The following is a 15,863-nucleotide window of genomic DNA, read 5'->3' on the forward strand; positions in this document are numbered from 1 at the left end:
AATACACTATCGCACTGCATTTGATCTTGAAATTTCACCGTAACACAGGAGAAAAAGGCGAAGCTTGCCCAAATCTGCACTGAAAGTCTTTGAACCCACTAAGATTGGACCAGATGCTGTAGCTTGAATAGAAGCAGTAAGCAAAACACTTAGAGCAGCGGGACAAGCTGTTCTAACCTACCTCCCTCGGCTTCTCAACACGGTTGAGGATCTTACACCTTGTAAAGAGGTCAAATAGACCGAAGTGTTTTAGAAAGCCCATGTACAGGGAGGGTTTGCAGGAGAAAAAGTTTATCGGACCTTGTTTGTTCCTGTTCAGTGTTCAGATTATTTTTTTAATGTACGTACCTTTAAGCACATTTATTTAAAGCCATCGACCCCCCGCAACCCAAACTTTAGGACATTTTTCTCTGGCAGACGCAGCAATCGAGAGACCTCTCCAGAGCCCGATGACGGGGTGTGAGCCAAGCAAACGTTGAGCTACGAGCCCATCACAACCCCCCAACACACCACTCGGACCACACGTTCCAGGACACCAGTCACACCGTTAAACACCTTTTGGTTGCTGGACACGCATCTCGGAACGGCCAGGCCTCGTGCTACCACACACTGACCTCTGCTTATTTTTAAAGGTTGTGTCTTACGGAGAGAAATAAAACAGCTGTAGAGTCGCACCAGCAGCGGTGCTGATAAACCTACACAGATCCCCAAGGGATATGAACAAATACAAGCTTGGGAAGAAGTTCATCTTTGGTTTGGAGACCTGAAGAGTTCTTTCCTTTCCAGGCAGCTCCTAGAGGCTTGTGCAGTCTGCTACAGAAACAAGGGTGTATTCTTGCAACTTGGTAATTCTACAAGGCATTTGGGAAGGAAGCTGTTAAAAATCTGTTTCCAATTATAATAATTCATTTTTTTAATACCTCAAATACAGCTTTACTCTGAAAAGAACCTTTTGAGAACACTTTAAGAAAAATATTTAAGTACAAACTTTAAATATCCAACGTATGATACCGGTGTACTTTCTAGAAACAATTACATACTTAAGAGGTGAAGTAGGAAGAGAGTATTTCAGAAAACATTTAATATGAAACCTTTTGGAACTTCCATCGAATACAGATTTACACCATTTCTCAGAACACTTTTTCAGTTCAGACAACAAAGTGCACCGCCAGGTGGAAAAAAATATACATTTGGAGGAGTGCTTACAACGTAGGGAGTGAAAGGATAGGTGACCATTCACCTGAGAAAGTACAATGACTGCCCTGAAATGTCTTATTGCTATTACAAAATGGAGTTTTCATGGAAAAAAATATACTGAGCAGCACAGGCATGGGCAGAGCACTGAAAGCCAACTGAACTCCAGTAGCACCTGGAGCTCCCAAGCCATGGTGTGATACAGAATATACAGAGAATAAAATGCAAATTCAGGAATATTTATTATATTTAACAACTATGATTACCCTTCAAACTAGCATCATCAATACCAATGCTTAGGGAAAGAGAGGGGAAGTCTGCTGCCTTCACAGACCACAGATCACAAGAACTAACTTGCAAAATGTTAAGGATTTTGTATTTTCACCTCGGGTCAAATCTGGACTGTGTACTATGAATAATTAGTAGCTCGCTGCAAATTTAAAATGCAAATTTAGGCTCCAGTTTAAAGCACATGCTTAAGGGCTTCACTGAAATATAACTATAAAATATTAATACAAAAAGTTGGTAACGCAGGTTATTATCTACAGAAGTCCTTGATGAGATAAACTGACTATCGGTAGGAAACAATGCATGAAGAACACACTTCATTTTAGTTTGCAAAATCAAATTCGGCTCACCACAGTGGTGCTTAGAAAGTGGGGAGCAGCACGTGTCCTACAGAAAGCTCGTTGGCCACCAGAGTCCCCCACGGGCGGGTTCCCCACCGCGGTCAAAGAGTGGCAGTGAGTTCCCACAGCAACGTGGCCGGGGCCGAGGGATGCGAGAGCTGCAAGGGCGCGTTCTACCTGCTGCTGCCTACGGCTGCACTTCAGCGAGTCCAATGTCACAACAGAGATCAGGAGCCAATTTGATTCCTACTTTTGGGTTTCCACGCGTGCAGCAACACCCCCGAGCGGCGCCAGCGCGGACGTGGTGACCGGCAGCGAAATACAGCCGTTATTCGCGAGTCCTTTTGTGCTTTGTGTCGGCCTGACCTAGCCTAAGGTGCAGAACTTGGTCTGAAAGAAAAAGTCACTAGCCAGCGTTTGGCGCATCCTTTTGGACAGGCTGGTTCTGCAGTGGAACGAAGGGAAAGCGTTCTTAGCCGCAATCAATACCCATAAGCCAAAAGGACAAAGAGAGAACTTCAGCGGTTCAGCAGAAGCGCAAGAATGGAAGCATTTACCCAAGTTTTAATGCACAAATCAACTACATTTTAAAAATTTGATCCAGACTTAAATAATAAATAGGTGGGCAAAATATAATGCAAGACTTACTCAGTAAAAGTGAATTTTTAATAATCTCATGAGATCTACTTAGAAAACAGGACTAATAATGTTCACAACCGTAAATCCAAACCCTTCACACACTTTTTGTTTTCTTAACACAGCAGTGAACTGTAAACCTGCATTTACTGGTTATCACTTCAGTTATTTTAAATATTAACTCAAGTGTTTCCTCCTTGGCCATTTCAATTTTTAGCACCAAAATTAGCCCAAAAAGAGGTACTGGTACAGCTCAATGTTGTAAATGAATTGTTTACATATAATATTTTATATATTATACACACATACTGTACATTCACACGTCCACACAAACAGGAGGCATATTTAAATGAATATATTCTGTGTTTCAATTTGTTGTCAAAGACTTAGAAGCAATGGAAATAAAGCAGAAGGGGTAATATTTTACATAGTAGGCAACTTTAATGCTGTAGTGCACTTATAAAAAAGTCCAACTCTCCCGCCCAGCTCAGCAGCTTTTTTTTTTAATATCACTATTCAGAAGGATGCAGAAGTTATTGCCTAAATGTTATTCTATACATTTCCATCGGAATTCTCAAAAACACTTGAAATTGCTAACTAATTTACAACTTAACTATTTTTCTTGTTACAGCTTTAACTCATTGGCAATTTTGGAAGCAATGTTTTTAAAAGCTATGGATGTTCCCGATATCCGTTTAAAGCGAACTCCATTCAGGGACAGTCTTGGCAGTTTACACACCTCCATCTCCCACTGTACAAGGTTTTCCGCGTGCCCATCCCCATGGACACAGAAAAGCAAGAAACGCTCTCTTTGTTCATAGTCACAATTATTGGCATCCAGGACCTTCCGTATTTCCCTCATCATGTCATTGGGATCCATCGAGCTGGTGGTTTTCATGCTCCAGGTGAAACGCAGCGAGCGAGGTTTGGCTTCCTTGTTCTCGTCCTTCTGATCCACAGCTACATTGCGGCTGAAAAACAGGAATTCACGGGTCAGCAGGGCCAGCTACCTGCTCCACGCCTCGTGTTAGTGAAGCAAACTGACACTCAACACGCACTACGGGCATTAGAGCAGCGTCTAGAGGCCCCGGCCACGAGCAAGACCCCTGTCCTCGCCGCTGTACAAACACACAGTCAAGGTAAAGCATTAGCTGCTGGGGCCAAAACGGAGGTGAGGTGGCACAACGGGTGACACGACTGGAGGTCACTGCAGTCAGGAGCGTGAGGGAAACGACCTTGCGGAGGCAGAACGACATGCATCACCTACGACTCGGTTTTAAGGCAGGTTCTGCTCAAACTCCTACTCTGGGGCCATGTGGACGGCTGAAACGACAGCTGGGTGCTAGAAGTTTCTGGAACGTTCAAACAGCGGCGACTCGTGACAAAAGGGTGTTCAGCCTGGGCAGCGGGGGTGCCAGACCACAGGAGGCACCCACTCCTACGCAACGGGGACGAGCCCGTGCAGAAAGATCCTGGCGGCTCCTCTGCACCTTCTCCAGTGCAGCGGGCGGGACACCAAGCCCTGGGAGGACCCATGGCAAGCCCAGGAGATGCCAGCAGGAGGGAAGACACCAAGCCAGGGGACCCTGCCAGGGGTCACCCACCATCTGCCCCACGGCCAAGCTGTGGGCCGGCTTGGTGACACTGGGTCCGTCCTGCACTGCTGGGGTTTGAGATGGCCACTGCAGACCCACCACGCTGCGGGCTACTGGGGTGACCTTCAGCAGGGGGGAAATGCTGTCTGGGAGTTGGTCAGTAATTTGTTTATTACTGACTGATAAAGCGATGGAATCTTTCACTGCTACAAGCTACGTGACTAAGGGCCTTTGAGGCTGAAATACAGGAAAGAGTTGGCAGTTGCTGTCAGACACCTCACCAACATCGTTAGTAAAAACAGCAAATAAGAGGGTTACTGTTCCTGTCACGGTTTTCGAGATAAAGCACAAAATACCGAGGCCTCAACATTTTTTTTTTAATAAAAAAGCTTTTCCTTTGGCATGTATAAACATGGTTATACAGGACAATGAAAAGAAACGTTCCAGAAATTTCTAGTTTGCAATGACTCTTGTACTTCAATTAACATCAGTGGTCACACAGCTGAAGGAACTACACTTGGACCTTTGGGGGAAATGTGACAGATTCGCTTTAGGAATCTTTGCACACTGTCGGTTGCCTCTTCAAATGTACTTGTCCTCAGTACAAGAGACTTAAATATATTGACTGTCATGCTTAAATATTTTCAGAAAATACTCAACCTAACTGACCCCAAACCCCGCAGTTTAGGTCTCATGTTGGACTTCAATTTACAATATTAAGTCAAGCTGCTCTTTAGAATAGTTGGCAATGAATTTCTGGTTACACAATGCTTTCTTTCTACCACCATTAAGCAGGCAATTATGAAAAAGTTAAATAAAAAGTGATAGCAGGGTCAAAACTAAATAAATATCTCTCTCAAAGATAACCTATTTCATAATTTTACATGCTATTAGAAAGACTTCCAGTAACTGAGAGAGACAAAGGATTATGCTGTCAAATCCTGCTACGTGATTTGCCAGATGTTACAAAATTCAGTGAGCAAATTAGAGAGTACTTTGTTTTAAGGTTTAAATTTAATAAGGCTGTAAGGGGGCAGGGGGAACATCAACTTTTATTCAATGCTTATTGTATTTTTTAAAGCTTTTCCTACTTGAAAACAGTTGGCAGAACCAGCACAAGTTTGATCATTTCTACTATTTTTTGATATGCAGATTTTGCAAGAAAAGTATAACATGAAAAATACACTTAAACTAACTGTGATTTTGGAGATGAGAAGTATCTTATCACCCTTCATTGGTTACCCCACAGGTCTGCAGCCTCACTAGAGACCACTTACTACACACAAGACAACAGCAATTTGTAACAACTAAAATACAAAAAAAAAAACCCACACAAGGGAAAAGGCAACAGGGAAGATGAAAGTTTACAATCAATTCAGTCGGTGCTTTAATAGCTTTTTTTGCAGACAGAAATGCTTCTTTGTTTAGTTTCAAAGCCTTACATGAAACAAAAGCTGCTGCCTGAAGCCACTGTGCCACATAATCAAGGGGAGAAAGGTTCAAACTCACCTAAGTAACATTTTAAACAAGAATTTGACCCTCACCTTGAGCCCTCAAATCTCCCGTTCCTCTCATATTCAGTCGGGAGCCTCATTGAAAAGAACGCAGAAGCAAAAGGAAGTGGGAAAGAGAAGACAAATCTTACACTACAACATACAATATCTGAGTAGCTGCTAAAAGATACTGCAATCATACCGAAGGTGTGTTAAAATACAAAGCAACAAAGATGTAAAGAACTTCGTAGGTTAAACCAATTTCAGAATGGAACATATCGTCAAAACAAATGGAAGCCTATAAAGTACCCTTTTCAAAAACATCGTAACTATTTTTTACAATGTACCTTTTTATATATGTAATATAATACTGTAGAACTCATTGAACAAAGTTGGAAGTTCTAAAAGCAAAAAATGTTAGAAGCATATTGAAGTTACTGCATTATTTGTAGGTACCTCTTAAATGAGCAATGACTCTAAATTATTTTAAGCTAGCGATATCTAAAAGTTTTATCTGTAAATACAACATAGATTTGAAAAAGTACCCTATTTACAGACAAGTCTGGTCACCCTGTGCATTTGCATGCATGTCGGATGTGAGGTATTAGGTGTTTAAACAATACCAAATACCTTAACACAAAAGAACAATAAGCATCTATTTTTTAACAAAAGTTTAGAGGCAAATCCAAGATTTCTGGAGCTGTGGAAACTCCATCCTATTAATTCCCACACTGATGCATCTTCCCACACCCCAGAGTAAGCTTAGGCTTTCTGTCTTCTTACATTGCTTTGAGCTACATTGCTGATCACTACCATGTTTACAAGCACAGTATCAAACAGAATTAAGGGGAAAAATCACCTTCCCATTATTGCAGTACCGCAACTCAACATCTCAGCGTTAATTCTGCTTGCAGGGAAAAAACCTTTACAGGGTTCTTACCAAGCCTATTCTAACACATGGCTTCACTGAAAACATAAAGTATTAAAGCAGTTTGGTTGACAGGTGTCTAGGGATAGGAATGTATGACAGCAAGCTTATTTTTTGGTGCATGGTGGTATTTCTGTCAGGGTGTGTGGGGTGTTTCAAGGCTTAATTTCCTCTTTTCCTTTCTTGGGAGGACTGCAGTGAGGGAACAAGGCTGGTAGGACAGCTCTGTGCAGCCCCTGTCCCACAGAACAGATGGTGTGCCGGTGCTGCGAGGGACAGGGCTGCAGCACTCGCTGTAAGGACACGGAGCTGCTCCTCGCTCAAAATTCACCTTCCTACCATGATAGAAACCCAGTTAAGAAAGTCGCAAGTCCCTCAGCTGTGAGCTGATGGTTACAACCACGTCCCATCAGAGCCCTGTGCAGGACAGGGTCTCTGCTGGGAAATGTTTGCCACTGACTAATAAATGACCGTCAGGCGCAAAAGGATGAGGAAGATCATGAGAAAACAACTGGCAAGCCCTCAACTAATTCTAGTGCTTCAATGTGGGGTTTTAAGGGTAGTTATTTTCATGAGATCTCGTGCTACTTATCTATGGTGGATATAGGAGGTGGAAAAGATTTTTAAGGTCTATATATATAGCCCACGAACCTGTTGCTTCTGACTACTCTGCAGGACTGAGAAAGGGAAAAGCCATCACATGTACCAGCTGAACAAATCCACACCTTTCAGATGGTCTGAAAAGGGTCGTTTTACTGGGCAGAGCAAGCAACGACTTTGAAGACACTGTTCAACTGAAAAATTGAGAGTACTTGAACAATGAAGAACCTACTATGTTCCTCCAAAGTGAAAGACCACAACTCTGTTAAGAGCTGCAAGCATTTACGGGTTTTTTTCTTTTTTTAAACTTGCCAAAGGTTGTAGAAAACAGGAGCATAACCAGTGTCGCCAACAGTGAATACTCTCACTATTACTGGAATCTGTCCAGAAAAGTCAGGGTGGATTTTTCCCTGATGATGTTCTCAGACCCTTTTTAGGTTGAAATTAAGCTGAACGGTTCAGTTTGTAAACCACTGTACTCTGAATCTAAGGAAGGTCACTATTTACAAAATACCTTCCACTTTGAAATATAGAAAATCCTTACTTTGTTCAGTGTTTCTATGCATCAGACGTGCATCCATTTAGTGTGAGGAACTGTGGTTGGTGACATGACCCACCATGCCGAGCTCTGAAGAGCTGGGCTGGTCTCTCTGGTGCTCCTCTCGTCACGCAGGACACGGTTATGGTCCAGTTCTCCAGCACTGGGGCTTTGGGACCAGGCACTCACTCTCCTGTCAGTATTGTTGCGGTGGGTTTGCAAGTCAGATGCAGCCCTGAGGCCTCCTCATTGCTGACACAAGAGTCACTTTTGCAGGAACCACAAATCGCTTCTTTATGCTCCAAATTTTCTGCTTTTGCTTGCAGTTTTACATAAATTTATTTTATGGACCAAGATGCTCCTTGGTCGTTTGAATGGCACAAATATATAGGAAAGTTATGTTCTCATTTATCACGCAATGCCTATGCACTCTCCTTTACGGTTTCTGAAAGGCTTTCAAAAATGTTTCCATACATCTGTGTCCTGAGTTATGCTGTGTTTTTTGTTCTTTACATCTTTGTACACTCTGTGTTAAATAACCAAGTAAATACAAAGAAAACTGTCTAGAAAGATACGGAAAAGCAGCAAAAAGTGCAAGACGCTAAAATGGAGAAAAGGTGCTGCAATAAAATCCAGAACATAGAAAGTGATTTTTGCTGTCAGAAAAAAAAAGTTAGACTTCCACAATATGCAGGTTGGCAAGGACAGTGCATGGTACAAGTTTTTATATATGTGTGTATATATATATATATATATGTACACACACGCACACACACACATATATATACGCACACACACATATATTATACCTCTGTGTACTGAGCACAATATTAGAACTCAGTACCTTAAAAAAGGAGTGACTGATTATCTACTTTTGTTCGGCCCTCTAGAATGCTGTTGCAGTACTGTATATATGCACTACTGGGTTACAGTAGTGCTTTCACTATAAAGGACACTGAGCTTAGGTAAGATTCATAGCATATGAAGTGAGAAGAAACTGCCAAAATCCCCAACGTTTTCAGTTTGATTTTGTACCTACATACAGACCAGGTATGGATGGACACCATGTGCACTTCAACCAGAATTTTAAAAGCACAGTGTGGTCCTGTGCAGGTGGTATAAGGCTTTGGAGATCTCTTATTCGAAAGACAGATTCATTGAAGCTGTAGCAGCTAATTCCACAATAGCCTAAGATTCCTGGTCTCAAGTCAAAAGAAAATGGAAAAAATGATTTGAAAATTATGTTTCCATGTTTCTTCAGAGCAGCAGTGTAACAAACGTATATGCATCCAGCTGTGGATGTTGCACAGATCAAAATCCTTTGTTTTAAAAGCAACATGACTACAGGGAGACAAAAGCTCCCTACCACACCCCACAGCCCATGGTGCACAAGGGGTTAAAACTATTGCCGCTGCTCAGTGACACCCACACGCTGTGCTGGATGGTCTCTTTCCTCAATGAGCAGTTTGGTGCATGCTCCTTCTCCCCAGTCGGCTGTGACAATGCCAGCCAACCCAACCAGCACCAGTTCTAAACTTCCATGTTTGGAAGAGCTCTAATTATCACATGTACATAGAATTTACTAATTTCAGTGGGTGAGGTAGCTTCAGACTCAGGCTGTAGAGAACAACCCCAAATTTAGGCAGCAATTTACATATCTCAGATCTCCCTAATCGAAGTATTTCCTTAAACTGATCTGACGAACTTCAAATTACCATCACATGCACAGCCTTGCATTTGGAAGTTAAGACCGATGTCTGTATATTTGCCCTGTCTCCTCATTTGTTATCAATAGCTGGAAACTGAAAAGACAGCCCTTTAAGAAGCTTCAAGATATGAAACAACTAAACAGAGTATTATAAAATTCTACTAGAAAATTTACCCGTGGATCAAAATTGTACAACCAACTTCCATGAATCCTAATGGATTTACAAGATGTATAATATAGCAGGTTGATTTGTTCCCACATTTTAAAACTGAATTTAGTCTTTGGGCTTGAAATGTGAATCAGACTTCTGAGCTTTTCCCTTTTCTTAACCAATTCACATAGATGTTATACTTTGTATTTACAACTAAAGTGCTGTATTTGTATTTCAACTGCAACCCACTTCAGCAAATGCATCCCATTTTAATATACACAGCCACTGCATCTTCATTCAGTCGTCCATATAAAACTGTTAGATTCACAATTGTGTTGAGTTTGCTGTCAATTGAATCAACTGCAGACAACTGTTCAAACTGATTTTTTAAGTAAAATATCATAAAACAGAAATAAAGAATGTAAACTTAGCGTCACTTACCTTTATTTGCTCGTAACCTTATGTTTTGTTTATACTTTCATCATTGTTATCAAACACCTCATTCTTCAAACATAAGCATGCTAAGTGTATTAGTACAGAGAACAGAATTACTTTGGTACTACCAACTCTATCAAAGAAAGAAGAATTCACAAGGCATGCTTAGCATCTTGTTATACAGGTGCCACAGATTCTTAAGTATCATCATGAGTTAATGGATTTATTCTATGCTTTCCTCTCAAGAAAAGAAAGTATTTAGTTCTCAGCAGAAAGTTTAGTTTTCAGAAAAATCAAGGCTAGAAAGCCAAATCTTTTGTTAATTGCAGGAGCCACTTTTTTTTAAATATAAATAAATCCTACCTTTTGATAAACCTGAATGACATGTTTCTAAAAGAAATTAAGCCAAAATAATAATTAACAAAAAGTTTTGTACAAAATAAATTTAAAAAGCCATTTAGAGTGAAACATGCAAAAAGTTTTCCTTTAAAATGCACAATGAAATTACACTTCAATACATTCTGAGATCAGGCAGATGATTTAGGGTCTGAAGAGTCAACCTCTTAGCATTGCTACTTCCAAACTCAATTATTCTGGGAAATAGGCCACCAGTAGTTTTTACGAATTAAAAGACACACTGATGTCAAAACACTTGAAAAATCAATCTGCAAGGTCACATAAAAACATGTTTGGATTTTCTTACTGTATTTGAAATAGCAAAATATCAGTAACTCTAGTATAATTAGATCTTTAGTATCTCTAGAGTTAGGTTTCTTCCTTCATAATATTAGGTCAGTCGTGTTGTGCCAAAAATCGCCTTAAATATTTAGTTAGTTTTGTGGCAGAAGCTGTAAAACTGCCTACACCATAATATAAGTAGTTCATAATCAAAAGGATTCTTATCCCCATAGAGAATGGTAAAATAAATTAACAGTTGGTTTTATAAAAATTGATTTAAAGAGAAGAAACATAACTGTGTCCTTTGATGGCATTAGTCACCTCCTTGGTAACTTGTACAGCACCCAGTGTAACAGAGCCCCAGCTGTAAGAGCTCCTACAAGTGCAAACTTCACCATCTGTAACAGTGCTATTGTGTCACTGCTGCATGTGATTTAATCAAGTCCAGATGGAATTTAAACTACTGTCAAAAGTAGTGGGGAAAAACTTCTTCAAGAAAACCACACTACACTGCAAAAGCTGAAACTCAGAGGTAATGAGACAAGTTCGAATGGTGCCTTAACAACTGAGTGAAAAGCTTGCATGTCCACAGTTTGAGCATCCACATTTGGAAAGTCAGATGGAAAATGAAGTAAGGATATTGCAAACAAAAGTACAGAAAGAAAGATGTGCCAAAAGGATGTGTCTCAGTAGACTTCACTTGACAAAAAGCAGATGATTTAATTCTTAAAAAAAAAATAAAAATTAAATCAATCTTTTATCTCGCAACAGAAAAGGAACAACAACAACAAAAGTATTTCATAAAGCACAGTATTTCCCAGGAAGTGTTAGCTGACAGAGAGCTGAGCAGGGTAAAATATTTACCAAAGGCTAAGCTGTCACTTTTTCATTTTTCACTTCTAGATTTTAAAAGAAATTCGCTCTCTAAATTGAAATCAGCCAGTTGTGAAAACCTGGAGTTCGGTTTAGCATTGTTTTGTAGGAAGGGGATACTCTGATGATGAGAGGGAGGCACGTACAGTCACAGAACAGACAGGAAGGAAACGGCTTGTGCTGATGTGATATAAGCCTAGAACAAAAGCGAGCAGGCCAAGATCAGAATGATATATTAAAAAAAAAAATTCACATGCTGAGGAGGGTAATAAAGGATGGAGATTATCTTAGGGCAAAGATAAACAAACGCTCACTTCTGCAAACATAAGTTGCGGATATCGCAGTGGTCTGAAGCGTGTGGTATGTGAACTGACAGGTTTGAAATATAGAAGGCAAACAGGTGGTTTTCAATCTTATGTTTGTAGGAACTAACTTAAATCATACATGAATTTGGAACTAGAAGTCCAATTGGAAAAAAAACCTGTTAATGCAGGAACAACATCTGCCTAAACTAGGCTTTGGCTAGATCAACATACCTTCACACCAAAACCAGAATCCACACATGAACTGAGGGTCAAAACAGGAGTAAGTTTTCCAAGGTTTGACCAGACTCTTGCCCAGACTGAAACCATAGCACTGCCATTATTTTAAAATGACGTATGCCAGCACTACTGCCAAAACAAGCTTTTGTCTACTGCCCCTACCCTTTCACCTGTGATACTTCTATTTGTGTGTTACCAGTAAGATTATTCTGGAAACACTGATCACCTAAGTGATTGAGAAACACAACCTGAGCTTCTAACGCTGCATTAAATATTAAGACTGGGATCCTAGTTTATGCTGTCTGCTGACAGACCGTGCAGTCAGAGTGAGCTGCTTTTGAACTAGGCTGAAATGTTTCAGCTCTGCAGCATTTGTACCTCAGACGTGAGGATGAAGAGCACAGAAGAAACAGTATAGACTAAGGTGTCCCACTTTTTATCCCATTTGATTCAACTGCTAAAAACAAATGGCTTCTGTAACCAAAAAGAATTACGAAAAAAATAAGCCAGTGCATTTTGAGTTGCAGAAATTGTTAAGCCATTAATCAGAGAATGTGGACAAAATCACCTAAGCAATGAACTACTAGGTATTTCTACTACTCGACAAAAAGGAAACACCGCGTTACCATTTTCAGAGGCTTACCTTCTCGTTAGTTTTGAAGTTAGTTTACTAAACAGATTAGTGGAACCCCTGGTTCGAGTCTGTGAGAGTGGTGTTGCTTCATGGGACAGACTGGGGGAGGCCGGGGGTCCGTTGTAGGTGGCGGTGCGTCGCTCTCGGAGCTGGCCGTGGAACGTGCTCCGGCTGGCTGTTCCTCTGGGGAAACGAATACGATCAGGTGTGGTGGCACTGCTAATGCTGTGAGTTGAAGCAACGGGAGTTCTTTGATCGGGAATAGCGCTAGAGCGGAAAACAAAAAAAACAACGCTAGAACTTCTTTACGGGAGCACTACAGTTCTGCAGGAAACACAAAACGCTACGTTTTACAGTAAAGCATAAGCAGACAATTTTATATAGGCCAGAGTTGGAAATATCAACATTATTACAGCACCATATGGAATCAAAACTTGTAAGAAGTTAGGATTAAAAGGCTGCCGAAACAGAAACCTACATAGGCAGAACAATGCAACGGGAATATCCTGGAAAAGACCAGATACTCTAGGCATGTTTCGCTCAGAAGACTGATAAAAGAATAGATGAGTAAAGTTTCCTTCCAGGAAAGAGAAGCAATAGGTAACTTTAGTGTCTCTCCCTCCACATTCTAGATATACATCTCTGAAAATCTTGCTAATTTGAAAGTATCCTACACCAAATTCTCAACAAGTGAACTGCTCCAAGTAGTGAGGTCCTTCAGGACACAGTTAAAGTCTCCCAAACTTCGACAATAGGGAATGTCCAATAGTCCTAACACCAGGAAAAAAATTAAGCTTCATTATTGCAGGATTATGTCACAGACAGCCTGACACACCACAAGACAAATGTAAACATGACAAAAAAAAATATGAGGAAACACACATCTTGTGGGCGATATATACTAGAACAATCTAGGACTAAAATTCCACAGCACAAAGTTAAGAAGCAGTGGGTATAAGTTAGTGTCACAACGATTTCAGGTTCTTACATAGGCCTGAAGTTATCTGCGCCATTGTCTATTGGAGGCAACATCATCTTCGTGTGCACAGAGGCTGACATGGACATCGACTTCTGATGTCGCAGCCGAACACTGGAGAAGGATGTGGTACAAACTGAAGCAGGGCTAGCTGCGTAAGCGAACATTTCTGTCAGGCTGTGAGGGGGTTTGGGTTCAGGCAGAGGCAGAAAGAAGAGCATGATGGACCAACAACAAACTGCTGCATAGAAAAAAAGCAAACTTTTCCTTCTATTAACTGATTTATCAAAAACACGAAGTCTAAAAGCCTTCTTCTATGTAAACAGCAGTAACTACCCTACTCTCCCCTTAAAAAGCATCTTTACTATAGCACTTGACATCTATGAAGTAATCATTCTCTTACCATTAGCATTAGTTTGCGGTGATACCCTCCCCTGACATACAGAACCTGAATAACTCAGTGTTCTGTGCCAAAGCACTAGTATAAAGCACTCATGTAACTTGTACTGATCTTAACATTTAAAAATGCATTAAAAAAGCACCAACTGCACTTTCCAAAAGACTGATGATAGCTCCATTATTGCAGTGAAACACTTTGTTTTCAGAATGTATCTGTGTTAAAGAAAATCAGTGTAAGTTGGGCAAGCTGTCAAATCTCAATCTACATCTGATAACTGGAGAACTTCACAGGCACAATCAAAACCAACATCGTATGATCTTTAACAAGCCCAGAGAGGCCCAAACTAAAAGGTGACTATTAATCAACCTGTACTAGTAGGAGGCAACGAATAACACTCAAGTGTTCTCTGAAGAAGGAGGTATGACTGTTGAAGAGCATCTCGTATGGCTTAGCCATAAACCTCAAATTCTCCGAATGACCATTCAGGCTTTGAAGGAAGGTGATTTCATAGCAGAATGGCAGTAACTGCCAGCTGTATAATAGGTTAAAATATGAGCATGAAATCTTTTTCTTTCTTTGGGCCAAAATACTCTTTGTAGCCTTCACATTGCTTAGTAACAGTAAGGACGGGAGAAAACTGAGAGGCTCGAGATGTATCGGGCCTTTCAGGCTACACCACATGCCATTCATCTTAGGTTTGCTTTAAAAGTGAGGCAATTGCAATTCAGAAATATTGTTCAAGGTTAAGAAATCAGTAATTGTCAATTTCAAGTTACTTCATGGTTACACATACTGAAATTCAAGTCCTGTTATCTCTGGTATGTCAGAATTTGCAGAGGAGAACGCTGGTCCAGCTACAAGTATTAGCTGACCCATTCTCAGGCTTAGCTCCTGAAGCACTATTAGCAAACACCCCACAGCTCAGGCATCAGAGCTGCTGGCTAAAACAGTTAGTGAAATCTACTTCTTTTTGCTTTGTTGTTAACTTTTCAGAATGTAGAAAACTTCAGCCGAGTCACGCACGCATCTCTTCACAATGCTGAATCCAGCAGGATGCCGACTACAAACACCGCTACAAGGAAGGCTGCAACACAGCCCAGCGTTTGCATTACCCCAGGGTATAAAGAAATCATACAGTAATGAAGATTCATCTTGAAAGCAATATCCTGAAGTCAAGTAATCCCCAAATAATTGGTCAGTAGCTTCGCAAGCACTTCTAGCTCCTTTCCTCTCAATTTGTTGTAGAGATAAAGGAGAAAGAATCTAGTTTTACAACACAATGGACTCAAGTTTTATTTAGTCACTTGCCTCCAAAGATGTCATAGCTAATGGTAGCAATATGGTACTACAGCTCATATTAAAGCATTTATATCTCTTCCTCTGAAGCTTTGCTAGAAATCAGCTTCCTTGCATTACTAGCCTGGGAACACAGAAACTGTGAGCTAACATCCACCAATTAGTGCCAAGTCTTATTACAAATCTGAGGCTGCTGTAAATCATTTGTGCTACAAATGATTTAAAGCAATTGCCTATCATTATGAAGAGTGTTTTATGAGTCCCCAAGTGCGTTAATTAATGATCAGGCTTTGGAGGAAAGCCAGAGCCATCTCCAGCAGAATGCCTGTGTCAGCCACACAATGTGTTAAAGTTGGGATGTGAGACCTAAAACCCCTTTGTTTCGACCAGTCTGGCACCGGCTCTGCAAAGCTGCTTTCTCCAGCAGCAAGCCTCGTAGCTATTGATTCTTCGGAGTTCCCGTACCTTCAGAAATAAGGCCTTCTCAGAATTCAGTGTGCAAGATAAAAACAGAACAAGCAACATGTTAACGCTTCCTCTACAGAAAGAGCAGAGAC

General features: G+C 40.7%; 1 protein-coding gene across 8 annotated transcripts in view; it reads right to left on the reverse strand.

The window, feature by feature from the left end:
• Nucleotides 1–1,170: 1,170 nt before the first annotated feature.
• MARK3 (microtubule affinity regulating kinase 3) overlaps nucleotides 1,171–15,863 on the reverse strand; it is a 63,868-nt gene continuing 49,175 nt past the window's right edge. The window contains exons 15-18 of one of the 8 annotated variants that reach the window (XM_080344994.1): nucleotides 13,623–13,787; nucleotides 12,644–12,901; nucleotides 5,599–5,643; nucleotides 1,171–3,430 (exon numbers count right to left, since the gene is read on the reverse strand). In XM_080344994.1, the coding sequence (XP_080201120.1) occupies nucleotides 3,085–3,430; nucleotides 5,599–5,643; nucleotides 12,644–12,901; nucleotides 13,623–13,787 (814 nt within the window). In that variant the 3' untranslated portion in view covers nucleotides 1,171–3,084. Of the gene's footprint in view, nucleotides 3,431–5,598; nucleotides 5,644–8,151; nucleotides 8,234–10,270; nucleotides 10,298–12,643; nucleotides 12,902–13,622; nucleotides 13,788–15,863 lie in introns of those variants that run through there. The other 7 variants (XM_080344995.1, XM_080345000.1, XM_080344997.1 and 4 more) reach the window with 7 other exon arrangements.

Source organism: Nesoenas mayeri (genome assembly GCF_963082525.1).
Source record: "Nesoenas mayeri genome assembly, chromosome: 5".
In the NCBI taxonomy this organism is placed as follows: domain Eukaryota; kingdom Metazoa; phylum Chordata; class Aves; order Columbiformes; family Columbidae; genus Nesoenas; species Nesoenas mayeri.